The 19,757-nt window shown below is 39.5% G+C and overlaps 2 protein-coding genes across 4 annotated transcripts in view; both read left to right on the plus strand.

Moving 5' to 3' along the window:
- The window catches only part of LOC135075229 (beta-glucuronidase), a 29,768-nt gene extending 17,675 nt beyond the window's left edge, over positions 1–12,093 (plus strand). For all 3 annotated transcript variants that reach the window (XM_063969600.1, XM_063969599.1, XM_063969598.1), the window contains exons 4-13: positions 1,725–1,876; positions 2,535–2,644; positions 5,320–5,510; positions 5,754–5,900; positions 6,032–6,204; positions 6,663–6,812; positions 7,102–7,180; positions 7,582–7,758; positions 8,787–8,925; positions 10,520–12,093. In XM_063969600.1, coding sequence (XP_063825670.1) covers positions 1,725–1,876; positions 2,535–2,644; positions 5,320–5,510; positions 5,754–5,900; positions 6,032–6,204; positions 6,663–6,812; positions 7,102–7,180; positions 7,582–7,758; positions 8,787–8,925; positions 10,520–10,701 — 1,500 coding nt within the window. In that variant the 3' untranslated portion in view covers positions 10,702–12,093. The remainder of the gene's footprint in view (positions 1–1,724; positions 1,877–2,534; positions 2,645–5,319; positions 5,511–5,753; positions 5,901–6,031; positions 6,205–6,662; positions 6,813–7,101; positions 7,181–7,581; positions 7,759–8,786; positions 8,926–10,519) is intronic.
- A 503-nt stretch (positions 12,094–12,596) lies between these two features.
- LOC135075227 (zinc finger HIT domain-containing protein 3) lies at positions 12,597–19,538 on the plus strand. Its single transcript, XM_063969596.1, has 4 exons — positions 12,597–12,615; positions 18,180–18,303; positions 18,377–18,519; positions 19,248–19,538. The coding sequence occupies exons 2-4, from the start codon at positions 18,239–18,241 to the stop codon at positions 19,424–19,426; spliced, it is 387 nt and encodes a 128-aa protein (XP_063825666.1). The 5' UTR covers positions 12,597–12,615; positions 18,180–18,238; the 3' UTR covers positions 19,427–19,538.
- Positions 19,539–19,757: the final 219 nt, after the last annotated feature.

Below are 19,757 nucleotides of genomic sequence, written 5' to 3' on the forward strand. Positions count from 1 at the left end.
GCACTCGTAGCACTTTATATGGGTACAGAAGTATCATGGTGCAGGTCATGATGGTACTTCAGAAAATTGTTATTGAAGATACCTAACAAATCAATTTCCTAGTCTACTCGTAGTAGAGCTTTATCTGCAATCTATCTCACCATATTTGAAAACAACTTGTACTCTAATTAATATAGTTCTAGGAGTCTGTAAATCACGTACCTACTGTTTTATTTTTCTCTCATTCAAACATCAATACCAAAAATTAAAAACAATTCCGAGTTTCCAGAATGGGTTCTTTCGTTCATTTCAGCCAAATGACGTCTCTGCTGGACAAGTAAAGAAGTGTATGTACAAACATTTTAACCTCTTTAAATATTTGTAGACACTCAAATTATCATCAACTAACAAAGCAATTATGCATGTCAATACTCACAGCTACAATCATAAGCTGTGCAATAAATAGGCAGTACCTATACAGCGTCAGTCTAGTGCAATTGCATAGGCTAAGGGGCGAAGCGCTGACCTCGTGCAGTCGTGTTACCCAATGTTACTATCCACAGCCTATACAGCTCACATAATGACCAATAATCATACCGACCGAATCATATTTATTGGCTATTAATATTGTTTGATTATATTCAACACGTTTTAAGTGTGTAAAGGAATACTCGTATTATCGGAACTTGTTTTCTGCTGTGATACAGCAAACATGGCTCTTCCAATATTATTATCGATTTGAAGAATAATAATATTGTGTTACCTAGGTATATCATTGCATTTTAAGTGCATGGTAAATAAAGTTTTTTACTAAATGAAGAAGCATTAAGTAAGTCTTCACTTTACGCGTTTGCATTAGGTATACCGTCTTTTCTTCTGAAATCAAATTGGTATGTTATTCAAATTAAACTTTAAAAAATAGACCCAGTTTCGAAAATACCGAGTTAACCAAGATTTATAGGAGTAGGGAGGGGGAGTACCTCTTTATAATACTTGCATACTCAAGAACTTTTAACTTCTTGTAAATAGGTAGATATATGTAGTTAGTAGGTATGTAAGTAATGCTACACCTAGTTAACCTACATAGATTTCATGCTTAACATTTAGCTAAGTAAGTAGGTGTGTCACGTTTTTAAGCTAGCCATTACTTTGGCAAATAAGCCTACAATCTATGATGGTTTTATCGGCTTTAAGACGTGGGGTATTGGTGCTAAATACATAGAAATGTTTAGTACATTTAGATAGCCTCACGCTGTGGTAGATAAACTTAGAAGTTTCGAAACCGAATGTGGAATTGCAAACTGCAAAGATAAACTAACTATTCGATGTCACGTCAGCTACAGTGAAGATTACATAAACTTAAGTTGAAAAAATCGAAATGCCTTAGGTGGGAATCAAACCCACGATCCCACACGACCCATCGCTTACCGCGACTATTCTGATCATCTGAGCTACTTAGACATTGGGAAAACCCACCGTTCAAATGTAATACACTGTTACTGCCAAGGTTGTATCACCAATGCTGGATAGTACGAGTACTAGTGTGCCCTGGAAAGGGCCTGTGCACTGAATAAAATATTTGAATTTGAAGTAGTTACTTAGAGATAAAATAGAATAGATAGGTTTGGATAGTTAGAATAGAATAGATAGGTTCCGTTCCCACCTCAGCTCAGGCAATTCCTTTTTCTTTTTCAAGTTATTAAATGTAACTCTTAACGCTAAAGATTTTAATAACATTGTTTCAGTTTGTCAACGGCATGGAGGTGGCTTCCCACGAGATTGGCCACTTGCCTTTCGAGGCCGAGATCACAGACTTCGTCAGCCTGAACTCAAGCAACCTTCTCACTGTGGTGGTGGATAATCTGCTCACTAGGAACACGATACCACAAGAGAATGGGTAAGTCGATTAGAATCCTCGGGACCAATCACTGTGGGGCTATTCTGAAAAACGTAGAAGTTCGTATAGGTACTTCCATCCCTCTCACACAATGCGAGGTACCTACCAGGTGTATTGGATCCAATATTATAACTTGGAGTGTTGTATCGCCAATATGTGACGCCAGCATCAAAGTGAATTTTGTGATTACTTAGATCTTCCAATGTCAAAATTCATTTTGATAAAACATAACCACCTTGAGATTAGCATCCTGATTTGACGTGATTTGATATTTATGTCTAGAATCAAAATCAAATCTAGAGAAGAGCTAGATTAGATTTCAAAAGACAAATTGATGTAATCGCCCGAGAGACCACTATGTCATGTTGTCACAAATAAATAATATGTATTATTAAACACTCTTGAGCTGATTTATTTACCTATTGGGCTGCACTTTCCACTATACAAAGAAGTAATCTAGAGCTCTATAACTAGGCCTAACCAATATAGCGTGTTCCGATAAATTGAAATCGTTAACTATGGGTTATAACTTATTCAAGGGCTAAACCTAAAAAGAAAATAATAAATCTCCATCAGCAAAAAAGGCTAGGAATTAATCCTTTAACAAGTAAAATTTTCAATAGGAAACTATAAAGTGGGATCGTATAATCTCTTCCAGATACGACTTCTTCAACTACGCGGGTATACATCGAACGGTCTACATATACTCGACGCCACAAACTTACATAGAAGATATAGTGACACAAACTGATATACAAGGATATACAGGTAACAAAGGAAAACCCAAACGTGCTATAGACCAATACCTGCTCACTTATCAATAGTACAGTTCTTGCAAATACATCAAAATCACGATGTACTATTGGCTAGACTTTTAATAAACTTATCGATAGTGGAAATATCAATTACTGTAAGGGACAAAACACGACTTTTCAGGAGAGCCAAAAAACGAATTTTTTTTTCTTTATACCTCAATATCTTTTTATGTGATGTTACGATTTAAATAGTTTCTATGGCAAAGTTTCTTAGAATTTTCTGTTCTTTCATAATATAAACGCCAAATTTTCGAAAAATGGGTAGTTTAAAAGATAGCATGTCCCTTACATTAAAAAAACGAGCTTGACTGTACCTTACAATGTTGAAATTTCACAGTATGGAATGTCATGTATGTTGTAAGGTACATTTAAGAATAAACACGACAGTAATATTATTGTAACTTGACAATTTTTACATTGAAACCTGATGTAAGTAGAGGTTGCATTCGAGTATTCATTAACAAAACGAAGAGAAGAGATAGAAACAAGACAACTTAGTGTTCACAAATGCAGTTGGAGGCATCAAATACACATCACCAACAAAACATTTAGTCACTGATGATGCCTACGTCTGCATTTGTGAACAAGTTGTCTTTTCTATCTTTTTCTGTTCATTTTTACGCAGTTAGGTTTTTTTTTTCAATCATCGCTCGTTCGTTTTAGCCGAATGACGTCCACTGCTGGACAAAGGTCTTCCCCCAAGGATTTCCGCAACAACCGGTCCTGCGCCGGCCGCATCCAGGCACCTCCTACAACCTTCACCAGATCGTCGGTCGACCTAGTGGGGGTCTGCAGCAGATTACGTCTTCCAGCTCGTGGTCGCCACTCAAGAATTTTTCTGCCCCAGCGGCCATCAGCTTTGCAAGCTACGAGCTCCATCCACTGCCACTTGATTTTAGCGATTCTGCGGACTATGTCAGTCACTTTGGTTCTCCTGCGGATCACGTCATTTCTGGTTTAATCACTACGAGCATAGCACGCTCCATCGCCTTTGACCTTGAGTCTTCTTATGAGGCCCACAGTAAGCGACCACGTCTCAGATCCATAAGTTATCAAAGACTTTTGTCTTGAGACAGTGCGATATTTCAGACGTGAGAATATCACGAAGCTTCCTGAACGTTGCCAGCCGAGTTGGATTCGACGATTGACCTCTTCCTCGAAGTTAGACCTACCTAAGGCTGGTTTTAGTGTCACGCAGACCGTCAGTGCGGATCGCTCCGCACAGCCAATCTGTATGAACTGATAGGGAGCGAGCGATTCCTGCGGACCGCATTACTCTAAAACGCTTCCTCGAAGTTTACAGATCGGCTGTGTGAAGTGGATCCGCACTGGACGGTCCGCGTGACACTATAACCAGCCTAACTGGACTGTTTGTACTAGGTATATATAAGTGTCAACAACTGCCGAGTGTAGAGTATCCAACCTTTAGAGGAGTGGGTGCAACACGGACATTTGACATGATTTTGTCTTGTCCATGTTTCATTTTAAGACCCCCTTGTTGAGAGGCTCGACTGAGGCCATTGTGCATTGTGCCTAGATCTTCCACGGTCTCAGCCATGGCTATGATATCGTTTGCGAATCGAAGGTGGGTTATTTACTCACCGTTGATATTTATGCCGAATCCGTTCCAGTCCAGAAACAGTTTCGGAGTTTTCAGTTCCCCCTGTCTGCTGCTGCAACTGGTTTCGAGTCTTGATCCTGGAGACGGAACGACATTGTGGCGTTTTCGTACAAGCCTTTCAACATTTCGATGTATCGATATAGGTAGTCAATTTGACACCGTTGGAGAAACTGTAGTAGGTACTGCCCAGGTCTCGATCGAAGCTTTCTCATAGTCCACAAACGCCAGGCAAAGTGACAGACTATACTCCTCGGTCTTCTGTATAATCTGCCGTGGCGTATGTATGTGGTGTACTAAAGCGATTGAGAGATTGAGAGGCTGGAAGTCATCGAGCTTACGAGCGAGACGATTCGTAATGACTCTCGAAAACAGCTTGTAGACATGGCTCGGAAGTGAGATGGGTCTATAATTCTTCAACAAGGTTTTGTCGCCTTTTTTGAAGAAGAGTGTCACCACACTTCTGTGACATACCGTAGGCGTTTTTCCTTCGAGGATGACGGAATTGAACAGCTTCTGAAGAGCCTTCAGCCCCTCGGTCAAAAACCCAACTGCGTAAAAATGAACAGAAAAAAGATAGAAACAAGACAACTTAGTGTTCATAAGTGTAGTAGGAGTGGGAGGCATTAAATGCATATCACCACCAAAAAAAGTAATTGATATCCTATATGCATATTAACGTAAGGGCCTAATTATAATAAATCAAAAAGTTTTAAATGAAGTAAGGTTCAATGAGTTCAAAAGTTAAAACCAACAGTTTAGGGTAAGGGCTGAATTGTATTATTAAAAGGAATTTACGTCCTTTAAATCATTTGTTTCCCCAAAAGTCGTATTCAGACGACTAAAAATGTTTAAGGTAAGGGACATTTTTTTAAAGATATCAACATTTCAAGTATACCAATCGATAGAGCCGAAAATTCTGAATGCGTTGGTATATATAACTCATTTTGGCCAAAATGTCCCTTACATTAATTGATACTTCCACTATCGTTATGTTATTGTTCCATTAGGCTTAGTGACATACAACGTGACCTACAAAGGAGGTAGAAACGACGTGGACTGCTTGATAGAGATCTATGACAAGAACGAGACCAAAGTGGGCTCTCTGCTGAGCTGCGTCGGAGTGGTAGACATAGCCAACGCGAACCTATGGTGGCCATACTTGATGCACCCGAACCCTGGATACTTGTATACCTTCAAGGTAAATAGAAAAGAATATTTAGGTTTACTTAGTTAAATGTGAATGTTGCGGAAAGCGTCTAAACGCGATCAATGCAGGACCGGCTGTTGTGTTTTCTACCAGTGGACAAAGCGTTTTCCTGAAACGAACTTATAGATCCATTTTATTAGGAAATGTCTATAACCTAGGATAACAATCTGACGGTCAGCTTGTGGCTTACCTTTCATTTTACGAGTATTCACAGTATTCTATTATCTTTTGTAGGTATGTTTAGTTGGAAGTGATGGGGACTTTTTGGACACGTACAGCGAAAAAATCGGCATTCGAGTTGTTAACTGGACGACGAAATCGGTGTACCTGAATGGGAAGCCACTTTATCTAAGAGGATTTGGAATGCACGAAGATTCTGATGTAAGTACTACATTGCACAATACTTGGAAACTTGGACTAGCTCGTGGAGTGATTTGTGTCCCTTTCACAAATGAGCCAACCAAAAACCGATCTTAAGGTAAAAAATTAATGACATAATCTAAAAATTTCAGCTTCGAGGCAAAGGCTGGGATCCCGTGCTATGGGTGAAGAACTTCAATCTTATCAAGTGGATAGGTGCTAACGCCTTCCGCACCTCGCACTACCCATACGCCGAAGAAATCTACCAATTGGCGGATGAACAAGGCATCATGATTGTGGGAGAGTGTCCTAGTGTCAACGCTTTGTAAGTATCACCAGTGAACCCCACAACCAATTAATAAAGATACTTAATAGTTGAAGGATTTATAGCTATTTCTCTGTAGGATCGGCTCTCAATCCAACAATGTCTTCGAAATTTTGCAGTACTTTATAGGGTAAGAAATTGAATAAATGAGCTTGCTTTTTGGAATTGCATGGTTCATTTATTTAACCCCTATAAAATTAAAATAATATCAACTTGTACTAAACTCCACCCTGACCTGATCAACCATGACCATGAGTACCTCGCTCATACAAAAGACGTTCATGCAGACCCAAAATAGGTTGTAGGTATGTGTAACTACTATTTACACACCTGGAAATATGTGTTAATTAAAGCTACAATTAAAATACAGCATACTTAAGTAATGTTGCATGAATCATTGTGTGTCCCATTTCGTTGTTTCTTAAGAAGTATTTTTTGCAAAATACGCTCCATTCTAGCCTCTACACTGACGAGCTGTTGAGAAAGCACAAGCAGTCGCTGACGGAGATGATCCGGCGCGACCGCAACCACCCCAGCGTCATCATGTGGTCCGTCGCCAACGAGCCCCAGCAGTGTGGCAGCAACAAGAACTGCGATTATTACTATAGGTACATACTGAAAACCATTTTGATTGTCACTGCACTTCACTGCAGCCTCTAGATCTACCCCGGTGAATAGGTATGGTCTTGACTGATTGAGTTGTAACGCGATATACTTCTTAGCAGACTGCATCTAATAGCCTTATCCAGGTTTAATTGACATGACCAAAATATTACCAATTCAAGCTTTAAAGCCATTTTTCATTCTAATCTCATATTTAATTCAAGCATTAAGAGATGTGTACCTATTCCAATTTTTGATACACGGATTATTCAGAAAACTGTTTTTAATTTTCAGCCAAATTGTTGGTCACGTGAAAGATCTCGACCGGTCCAGAGCAGTCACCTTTGCACTCGCAGACCCCAACGACCAAATAGTAAGTTCTTCTAAGATTCTTTCTTTTTGAGTCATATATTCCACTTCTTCTACAACATTGGTTTTATAGTCGTCTCAACATAGATTAGTCCCAAGTACCAGGTAAGATTAATCTTGTAAAAAGACAATGGTAGACTGGGATCGGTACTAGACCTAGGTCTAGTTAGAGCATTGATTCCCAAAGTGGGGGGCGCAAAGACCTCTGAAGGGGGGCGCGGGCCATCTGTGTACTTAAGTATAAAAACCTGCGACCGCTGAGAGAATGCATTCCAGACTGCTCGATACGACCAATAAATTTTTTGTTTTGTATGGTCGAAAGGGGGCGCGACTCAAATAAGTTTGGGAACCAATGAGTTAGAGAAAAAAGATAATCCAAAGCCATAACCATTTTTTTCTAACCAGGGAAAATTCATGGACGTGATCAGTTTCAACCGGTATAACGGTTGGTACGCAGAAACTGGATCGCTCCTGCACATCACGCAAAGAGTGATGAACGAAAGCACGCAGTGGCATCTCAAGTACAACAAGCCGGTCCTCATGTCTGAGTACGGTGCTGACACCATCGCGGGAATGCACACCGTGAGTAGACAATGATGTGTTTTGTTAAGTCACAATCTTTTCGTTATGGTGGTACCTACTAAACCCCGGTCCGTGAGCACGTAGAATTTTGTCCAATGACCCCTAGCTACCCATCCTTATCGCTCGCGCGTAATTATATTGCTTTCGCGACTGTGCGACTGGCACCCGCAGTGAGTGTGCGAGCGCGATAGCAACATAATTACGCGCCATGAGCACGTAGAATTTTGTCCAATGACAAAATTCTACGTGCTCACGGACCAGACTATATAATATTATTATATTTATAACATATTATAAATATCTTTGGACAATCTCACACAGCGCCATCTAGCCCCAAAGTAAGCAATTAATATGCTTGTGTTATGGGTGCTAGCTTAACGGATATACTACTTATACAGGGTGTTAGGTAAATGGGTATATGAGCCGACACTAGCCCATGTTAACATGGTCATATAAATGGTATGGTGAAGTCAGAAATTTGATATCATTTTAATTTTTTTAATTTTCATACAAAATAAATATTATTAAATCCGATTTGTATGAAAATTAAAATAATTAAAATGAAGTTATCAATTTTCTGACTTCACCATACCATTTATATGACTATGTTAACATGGGCTAGTGTCGGCTAATATACCCATTTACCTAACACCCTGTATACTTTTTTTTTAAATACATACATATTATACATAGTAACACCCAGACCCGTCACAGAAATTAAAATTCATCATTTCAATTTCTGCCCGGCCGGGAATCGAACCCGGGACCTCTCGGCATAGTAGTCCGTTCTGAACCACTACACCAAACGGCCGACTAGCTTTATGTATATAGACTATAGCAGGTACTACTAACTACAAATCGAACTCATAATTATTTTCCCCGAATTTATAGTGATGCCAACAAAAGAGCAAGATCTTTTTTTTGCTTTACCGACAGACAATCAATGTAACTTTGATAAATAGCTAAGGGCATTAATCTTTATGATGTTTCAAAGCGCGAAAAAATTACCATACTTTTCGTTTTTCCAGAAACCTGAGTTCGTCTTTTCGGAAGACTACCAAGTGGCGCTCATGTCTGAACATTTCAAGGCATTCGACAAATTGCGACAAGAAGGATTTTTCATGGGTGAATTCATATGGAATTTTGCTGACTTCGCAACCAGACAAGGTACGTAATGGAACAACCTCGTTCATATGACCAAGGCATATTGATGATAAATAAATGCTTTTTAGAAAAAAAATTATAACAAGCTTTAGTAAGCTTACAACAAGTTTTTTGGCATGCGTTCTGAATACCAAATATAGAAAAAAGTTAATATTCCTCCAGTAATCTTGGAACACCACAATAGCAGATTATTCCCTTTCCTTGTAGAAAATAGCGAGAAACTCTAGTCTACTCTCTCAAAGAAATATTTTTTCTGGGCAAATCGAAACCGAATGAAAACTATAGTCTAGTCCGGGAGCACGTAGAATTTTGTCCAATGACCCCAAGCTACCCATCCTTATCGCTCGCGCATAATTATGTTGCTGTCACGCTCGCACACTCACTGCGGGCGCCCGTCCCACAGTCGCGACAGCAATACAGTGTGTCCGGGCATGTAGTGATCAAACTTTAAGGGCGTAATCTATGGACAATTTTATCGATGAAAATACTTCAAATTTGGGGCCTGACCCATTTCTCGAAAAATTACATCGATTGAAGTTTTTAATTTTTAGTTTACACCTCTTCTTTAAAAAACAAGTGAAAGCGTGGGTAGCTTAACATTAATAGGCAAATATTTTATATCATGCGATAGCCAATAAAATTATCTATTAGTAGAAGAAGAAAGCAGACACAAGTTTCATACATTTTATTGGAGTAAGAATGGATTTAATTAGAAAAATACATTACTTTTTTCACTTCTTTTTCAATTATTTTCCAACACAAGAAAAACCAGGTCGTTAAGGTATGTTTTATTTGCATTGTATTTTTAGTATTTGAGCTATTCTACAAAACGAATGTAAATTTATTCGTCTACGTCTATTAGTTTCGACGTAATTGTTGAACAAAGATACCCCTTCCCAGCGGTTTTCATAGTAATCGGAATAGGTTGTGTGAATTCTTTCAGGCAGTGTATTTTCGCATGTCGCGTGCGCTATGGAAACCGCTGGGAAGGGGTATCTTTGTTCAACAATTACGTCGAAACTAATAGACGTAGACTAATAAATTTACATTCGTTTTGTAGAATAGCTCAAATACTAATAATACAATGCAAATAAAACATACCTTAACGACCTGGTTTTTCTTGTGTTGGAAAATAACTGAAAAAGAAGTGAAAAAAGTAATCTATTTTTCTAATTAAATCCATTCTTACGCCCATAAAATGCATGAAACTTGTGTCTGCTTTCTTCTTCTACTAATAGATAATTTTATTGCTATTGATATAAAATATTTGCCTATTAATGTTAAGCTACCCACGCTTTCACTTGTTTTTTAAAGAAGAGGTGTAAACTAAAAATTAAAAACTTAAATCGATGTAATTTTTCGAGAAATAGGTCAGGCCCCAAATTTGAAGTATTTTCATCGATAAAATTGACCATAGATTACGCCCTTAAAGTTTGATCACTACATGCCCGGACACACTGTATAATTACGCGCGAGCGATAAGGATGGGTAGCTTGGGGTCATTGGACAAAATTCTACGTGCTCACGGACCAGACTATAGTCAAATATACCAGCTTGACAAAAAGTATATTATCTCACAACAATACTTTTTTTACAGGTATAACCCGAGTAGAAGGCAACAAGAAGGGTATATTCACGCGCGCGCGCCAGCCCAAAGCGAGCGCGCACCACCTACGCGCGCGTTACCTCGCGCTCGCCGCCGCCGACGCGGGCGCTCAACCGCCGCCGCCGGAATACTACGTCGCCGACCACGCCCCCGCCTACCATGAAGAACTTTAAACGTTTCTATAGTGATGCAAAGGTGTTCTGCTCTCGGGAACATTGGGGAATATTGCCGGCAACGCTCCATAGTATTTCTTGTCACAGGGAAAATTTAATTTGGTGACCGATTCCGGAACTATTTCCCGATGTTAACTGTTTCGGGAACGCGAACGGTAACGTACGTCTACACAGGAATTAGTTTCTTAATATTTTTCCGTTGACTCAGATGTATCAAGAGATGGCGCTGCCTGTTCAATAGATTTCGGTGACGCGAATAACGCATTTCTGGTTAATAATTAAAAAATGTTGAGGGACTAAATTCTGTGACATCTGTTAGATAATAAATGGAGAGAAGAAGAGATCGATTTATGTGGAAGATTATTATTTGAGATATTAACTCCGAATGAAGGGATGTAATGTGTCGCAATGAACCCGCCTACCACGAAGTACTTTAGTCATTTAGATATATCGATCGTGTGACTTGACTGTGTTAATTTAAATAAAGGATGAATAAATTGACCACTAAATGAAAAATAACAAGTGATTACCACAACAAGACAAAACGTCCAACACCCACGATTTAAGCTGTGCGCACTTTAGCACATAAAAAAGACATGACTACATGAATTTATTGCACAAAGAAAAAGAAAATCTTCCACTAAAATTATAAGTTACTCGAACTAAACACGATAAATTACTACAAATTACAATTATACATCGTATCATTTGCATACAAATCGACTCTCCTTTTTTCATACCTAACGACTTGGCCATGCATGGACAATAGTGAAATTAAAATAGTTGTTTGTGTAACAACGCTAGAAGTACACCAAATTATATTAGGTAGATTAAATTATCTTAAATTTTAATATAAGCGATGTGCCTCATATCAATATCTAGTATTATATTATCTGTGTCAATATATTAGAAAATATTAATATAGAAGTACATTTTATGTACAGTCACATCAAAAATATCTTTACAGCTATCTACGCCCTATGATGGTAGATGATGTAGGTACTTTATATTTTGAGCACTTACACTGTAAAGATATTTTTGATGTCAACTGTACTGTACCTACTAAATTGATGAAATCATTTTTTCTTTGGCGAACATGAACATGGCTTTTATAGTGCAACTAAGTAAGCACTTCGTTTTTAACAGTATTACTTACCACAATGATCTTGTTTGATTTGATACCACTTTTCTCAGATAAACTTACACCTTCGGCACCCAGAGTGTTACTTACACCCGTTTAGATTTTTTACAAAGTACAATAATTTCTAATAACATGCTGTAATTTGTATGTGTTACGAGTTATGATGATGAATGTTAATCTGAAAAGATTGAAAATAGTGCTATGTAATGATAAGTAATAAAATAAAAAACACACAAAACACATTAAAAAAACTTTGTTTTACTACCTAGTACCTACTCCCACCCCCACCCGTTCCGGCAAGGCGTCAGTTTATGAAAAACCGACTAGGTACATATTTGGTTTAACGCTCAATGTTAACGCCAACCATCAAAATTATTCATCAAGCAAATATAAAGGGACACAAAAGCACAGAACTTGAAGACCCAGTACAGCCACCAAGGCAACTTCGAGAACATGCTTTATAGTTGTATTCGTTGAACTACCCACACGCTTGTCACGTGATAATAGGACTGTAAATATAATATTTAAAAGACATAATTAAATAAAAGCTGGATTATTATTGGCCTCCGGCTTATCTCTCGTGCTAGTCTAAGATGGTGCTAGTATGAATCACAGGTTTGAATGAAGCAGTAACGATACGATATACAACCTATCAACGTGTAGGCTGTATAAAATTGCGTCGTTGCCTCTCTTTACTCGTCTGTCAATGTCATCACGTCTTGTCATTACTGTCATTATCACATGGTAGCAATTTGTCATTTTGTGCAAGTGTAAATAAAAATCAGGGTCCGTCTCGCGAGTGTCAGTGGCTACACGTGTTTCAGGAAAACAATTAGTTTCGGTGTAATTACTAGTGTAATCTTTTACAGAAAACCAATTTTAAGCTAAATTATTACTAAAACAAGGGTGGTGGTACATAAGTTTATTTATTCTCGGTAAGTTCTAACAAAAATGGACCCTAGTCCTCCCGACCCACCTGATCCTCCAGATCAGACGGATACAATGGAGGTCTCCCAACCCTTATTCTCCCAAACGGCAACTAAACGCCGCCTAGATACGGAGGTTGACTCCGAGCCCGCCAAGAGGACAAACACAGACGGATCTTCACAAAATCATCAATCGGTGTACACACATCCCTCTCTTGTGATTGCTCCTAAAATATACAGCGACCAGGACAAAGGCCCCTTTATCGTTCACGTTTCCCATGTGGAAAATGAACCTTCTTCCCCAGCTTTTATACAACCCATGAGATTTGGCAAATTTCTGGTCACTAACAAGATACAGGGAATTATTTTAGACGGAGTCAAAAAAATTGGCAGAAACAGGATTTCTGTCGAATTTCTTTCATCCACTGCTGCTAACAATTTCCTTAATAATGAAATTTTGTCCATGTACAAATATGTAGCTTCCATCCCAACTTATAACGTGACCCGCATGGGCCTCATTCGAAATATCCCTACAGACTGGACCATGGAGGAACTCGCAGAATCCTTGACTACCCCAGACGGCTGCGGTATCCTTTTAAAGGCGCGCCGTCTCAATAGGAAACTAGTTCAAGATAATCAAACTTCCTGGGTCCCCACACAAACAGTCGTAGTCACATTTAAGGGTCAAGTTCTCCCGGAAAGAGTATTTTGCTTCCACAACTCATTACCAGTTGAAACGTACCAGCTTCCAACTATCCAATGCATGAACTGCTGTCGTTTTGGCCACGTCAAGTCTCAATGCCGATCCAAGCCAAGATGCTACCGATGCACACAACCACACTCTGCTGAAGAATGCCAAGTTACGGAAGACAAAGCTACTTGTATCAACTGTCAGGGCCCCCATTTTGCATTAAACAGGTCCTGCCCAGAGCACTCTCGGCAGAAGGCAATCAAGATCACCATGTCTCAGGACAATATCTCCTACTCCCAGGCCTCCTCCCAATTTGCACCAGTTCGTAGGTCATATGCAGACATTGCTAAATCCCCATCACCCCAAAAATCCAACCCCACCCCTCAATCTTCCTACCCCCAATCCTCCCCCTCCACTCAATCCAGCTCTTACAGAAAGTCCATCCCACGCCCATCCCGTCCTCATACGCCATTGAATAAAGGGTATGACAAACAGGCACACCAAGCCATAATAGGCAACTGTGCCTCCACCCTCCCCAATGGCTGCGCTTTAGGCGATGACTCTTTTTCCTCCTTAGGAGAGGAGAACCTTCTGGACCTGGTTCTCTCTCTTATCCTCCAAATTGTTTCTGGCCGTAAAAACACCTTACCGTCCAACGTTGCGCAAAAGCTTTCCCAAATCTCGCAGTTAACTTGCAATAATAATGTCGACAGAGGTAGTCCAATGGAACTGCAAAAGCATTAGACGTAAAAAACACGATTTAACTTTTTTGATTAATAAATATTCTCCATCGGTCCTAGCCATCTCGGAGACGTGGCTGGTGCCTGGTTCACACTTTCGTGTATCAGGTTACTCGTGCCTCCGGGATGATAGGACCGATGGTTACGCGGGAAGTGCCTTACTTGTAAGGCGCTCTCTCCGCTATACCCAACTCCCTCTCCCCTCGCACAGTCAAGACATTAATGTCGTGGCCGTGCGAGTATTTGACATATCCTTTCTATCCGCTTATATTCCTCGTCCTAACTCTTCCTCTATTAATGAATTACGCTCTGCCATTATATCCCTTCCTCCTCCTGTCCTCATTATGGGTGACTTAAATGCCCATCACGTCTCATGGGGCTCATATCACTCTGACTCCCCTGGATCATTGCTTTTGGATCTTTTGGATGATTTGGACCTCTGCATTTTGAACAATGGCTGTCCAACGAGAAGATGCTCGCCGTCTCAAAACCCAGCGTCTGCCGTGGATGTTTCGTTTTGTTCACCTAATTTGAGCTCAATTCTTTCCTGGAGCGTTCTTAAGAGCACGTTTGGCAGTGATCATTTTCCAATTTTAATTACTCTACCGAATATTAATTCTCCAATAAATCGCCTCCCTCCTCTCTTAAAATATAAATTAAATAACGCTGATTGGTCAGGCTATTATGCGTCGGTTAGAGAAAAACTGAAGGACCTACCTAACGTCACTAACGAGAACGCTCTCGACGTGTACTCGGAGTTTGTGAATACCCTGCTGACATCAGCTGATGCTCATATTCCCACAAAAAACCCTTCTAGGAAGGTATCACCACCCTGGTGGGATGCAGAGTGTACTGCTAGTGTCCAAAATCGTAAAGAGGCTGAAAAAAGATACAATCGTTCAATGTCCACGGAGAACTACATCTACTACCAAAAAACTGCTGCGCAAACCAGAAAATTTCTTGCCAAAAAGAAGAGAAAGGGCTGGATTAAGTTCTGCGAGACTATGTCTCCAAGAACTCCTTCCTCAATAGTTTGGAAGCATATCAAAAGATACCGTAGGTCTTTATTACCAATTAATGCTCCATCAAATGATCCCTCAGCATGGTTAAATGCTTTCGCTGACAAATTGGCCCCTCCTTTTGTTCCTTTCATGGATAGCTTCCCTTCTCCCAGTAGTTTTCTTCCTCATACAAACAACCTCGATAGGCCCTTTTCATTTGAAGAGCTGTCATTGGCTCTTGACGGTTTAAAGGATTCTTCCCCAGGGGTAGATGGAATCCCATACTCTTTTATAATAAAATCCCCCGAAAAAGCCAAACATTACTTTCTCGACACCATTAACTCTTTTCATGATCTAGGTTCTCTTCCGGAATCTTGGAAACAACAGATAGTTATTCCAATCCCCAAGCCAGGAAAAGAACCTTCAGACCACAATTCCTACCGTCCTATAGCTCTTTCTTCCGTCCTTCTCAAAATAATGGAGCATATGGTTAAAAACCGCCTAGAATGGTTCTTAGAATCCAGCAACATCTTGCCTAAGTCCCAATTTGGCTTCCGTAAAGGGCTGAGCACTCTTGATAGTTTGAGCATCTTGACAACCGATATCCGAGTAGCTTTCCAAAATAAAGAGTTCCTTGTTGGTGTTTTCCTGGACATAGCCTCCGCGTATGATAATGTTTTGCTCCCATTGCTCAGGCAAAAATTGCACTTGCTGAGTATCCCGGAGAAACTGGTACGTCTCATCTGTAACACATTGATGTCTAGATCAATAACGGTGAGATGCCAAGACTCTTCTGTTCCCCGTTTAATATGGAAAGGCCTCCCTCAAGGGTCTGTGCTTAGTCCCCTACTCTATAGCGTTTATACATACGACCTAAACAGAACAGTTGACTCATTCTGCAGCATACTGCAGTACGCGGATGATATATCCCTGTATTACTCCTCCAAATCTATCAACGAAGCAAGCTCTCGTCTAAACTCAGCATTAGATTATCTTAACTCTTGGATGACAGACCATGGACTCTCAATTTCTGTTCAAAAATGTAGTTGCGTTGTCTTCACCAGAAAACGTTCCATTCCAAATTTAGATATATCATTGAACGGCGATAGCATTCCCTGCAACAATCAAGTAAAGTTTTTGGGATTAGTTCTTGACACCCGGTTGTCAGGTATCCCGCATTTCAACTATATCCTTGGAAAGGCAGAAAAAGGGTTAAATATTCTTCGAGCCCTCTCGGGTGCCTGGTGGGGTGCTCACCCTTATTCCCAAAAGCTACTATATAATGCTATCGTTCGTAGCCATTTTGACTATGCTTCATTTCTGTTAGACCCGTGTAACAAATCCGTCCTCGATAAGCTTACTAAAACCCAATCTAAATGTCTTCGCATAATACTGGGAGCTATGAAATCCTCGCCTATCAACGGTTTACAAGTTGAAAGCGTGGAACCTCCCCTTTATTTGCGGAGACAATACCTCAGTGACAGATTTTACCTAAAAGTTTCTCAAAATTCAACTCACCCATTAAATGACAAATTAATCCTCCTCTCTTCACTGATCAACAATGACCCCTCCCGGAGTTTGCCATGTATCTTGTCAAGTTACCAGAAATTTAACCGTCTCCCCACTCCGATCGAAAAAATTACATTGAATCCCCTTTTCTCCAACAGCTTTGAATCTCTACTTTACCATCCCCCGATTATTTTAAACTTTGGTATAACTAAAGATTCATGTTCTGCAGGCCAAGAATTTATCAATATTGTCTCCGAACACTGGCAAGGCTGGCTCAAGATATATACTGATGCTTCTAAGCTGGACGAAGGTGGATGCACAGGTGCTGCAGTATGGATTCCAGCATACAAAATAACTTTGAATTTTAAGTGTCCTCCTGTTACATCAGTGTTCACCGGAGAATCTGTTGCTATACTTGAAGCTATTCGCTATATTATCTCTCATCAACTCAATAACACTCTGATTTTCACCGATTCTCTAAGCTGTCTTCAATCCATTTTAGCCAATCCCTTCAAATCCAAATCCAAATTTCCAATAATTTTCAAAATTCGAGAAGCCCTATATCAGTGTAATCAGCTGAATTTAAAAGTCGTTTTGGCCTGGATCCCAAGTCATCGAGGAATTCCTGGTAATGAAACAGTAGACTCATCCGCCAAAATTGCTATAACCACTGGCTCGTTGGAACATTACAAGTTATATGCGCATGACGCTTCCTCCCTGCCACGCAGTCACCTCTACAAATCATGGAACACTCATTGGGAAAAGTCTAAACGATTGGCTGGTAGATATTATGCAGACATCCAACAGAGCATTCCCACAAGACCCTGGTTCTTTAAATATCACCACTTATCTAAAAGGACTGTTTCCATTATCTGTCGCTTGCGTCTTGGTCATGCTTGTACCCCGGTTCACCTTGCAAAAATGCGGATTAAAGATAATTCCCTATGTGAGTGCGGCTTAGATGAGGGATCAACCAATCATATATTTTTCAATTGTCCCAAAATTGGCTCCTCCTTGTTTGATTTTCTTCCCAAAAAATTCCCACTCCCTACTAACATTAAGTGTGTACTTAATTGTAATAACCCTTCCACTTTAAAATCCCTTGTTAAATTCATTAACTTAAACAAAATTTATTTGTAGGTAGATGGTACTGTTTGGCAATCGTTTTTAAATTACCCCTCTGAATGACAAAATTTTTTTTTTTTCCCATTTGTTTCCTGCAACAACAACATCCCTTTTTTGTCTCCCTTAATTGTTTGTTATTTTTATATTTTATTTTCACGTATTGTGTTGTCTTATTTGTGATGTCTGTTTGTTTTAGGTATATAAGTTTGCTTAGATTGCAGCTACAAAATTATTTATTTTCATAACATCCTCCGTGTAAAAGCTGCGCACGTGACATTGGCGGAATAGTGTGCCCTCAGTGGCGAAAAAACACAAGTTCATCGCCATAAACCAAAGAAGAAGAAGAATAAAAATCAGTGTTTCTTCTCCTGTTGTTATTTCGTTAGGTACTATAAGTGCACAAAATGAATGCCTGTATCCAATGCAATGAAGCTTCTTCGTATAAATGTCCAATTTGCAGAAAGCCATAGTAAGTTTTATCAGTTTTAATACAAAAGTTTAACATCGAAAAACACAAACACAAACAAAATTATCTATTTTAGTTGTTCAGTAGCATGCTGCAAGCTTCACCGAGAGACCCCGTGCACGGCACCCGAAATACCAAAGGTGGAACCGCCTAAGGAACCCATGACCTTCGATTTCCCTACTGAAGACACTGTACCAATAGAGAAATTGGAACTACTTAGTGAGTATCAGGAACCACTTTTTGCACATCAATTATGGTAACAGAGACCATGAGTTTTACATACTTTAAATATTTAATTTTGTTGTGTATTATACAGTGGCGGCGTAGCATAGGTTGGCACCCCCCCCCCCCCCCCCCCCACCCCCCACCCCCCCGTCATAATAATATACAAAACAAAGCTATAGGTCTAGAGCATAACCCAGTCAGTGCCTGAGGTATGGGAACGTCACGGGAGGGGTGAAATTGACATTTATGACGTCATAAATGGAAAACATATGAAGTTTTGATGACATTTCAAAAACACCCTCCCATGCCACTCCCATACCTCAGGCACTGACTCAGTTAACGCTAGGCCTGTAGCACTTCAAACAAAAAATTGCACCATTAATATGCAATGATTGTCGGCCGTTTGGTGTAGTGGTTCAGAACGGACTACTATGCCGAGAGGTCCCGGGTTCGATTCCCGGCCGGGCAGAAATTGAAATGATGAATTTTAATTTCTGTGACGGGTCTGGGTGTTACTATGTATAATATGTATGTATTTTAAAAAAAAGTATATAAGTAGTATATCCGTTAAGCTAGCACCCATAACACAAGCATATTAATTGCTTACTTTGGGGCTAGATGGCGCTGTGTGAGATTGTCCAAAGATATTTATATTGTAGCGTTTCGCTTGATCAACAAATTTTAATATACAGGTGTACATAACCAACTTCTCCTTTTCCCAGAACAATCATCAGAAGTGAAAGCATGTTTAGACAATCCACATGTCAGAACAATACTGGAGCTCCTTGATAAGTCGCCACATCCAGATCAACTAATACAAGAGTACATGCAAGAACCAATATTTACCGAATTCGTCGATGCTTGCCTAAAAGTTGTACAGCCTCCAGAAAATGATGAATAATAAAATGATTGTTTCTGTGTCTTTTTTTACATAATTATTGCTAGTCTTCTAACTTTGATGTTAAAACCTAAAGCCTAAAAAATAAAGCAATTGAATATTAATTTATCAAATATGTCGGTGTCTTTTTTTAATTTCAATTTTAGTTAACCCTTTCAGTTTTAATTTTGGTGAAATAGACAAGATCTAAGATATGGAAGGAACTAATCATTTCTCAAGTGTAGGAAAGGATCAACCCCATTTTGTAAAAAAAATATATTATCTAGCAATAGTTCCAAAATCACATCTACAAAACGGTACAAAGAATTACATGATAAGGTTACTAAAATCTATA

The sequence above is a fragment of the Ostrinia nubilalis genome, chromosome 10 (assembly GCF_963855985.1).
Source record: "Ostrinia nubilalis chromosome 10, ilOstNubi1.1, whole genome shotgun sequence".
In the NCBI taxonomy this organism is placed as follows: Eukaryota; Metazoa; Arthropoda; class Insecta; order Lepidoptera; family Crambidae; genus Ostrinia; species Ostrinia nubilalis.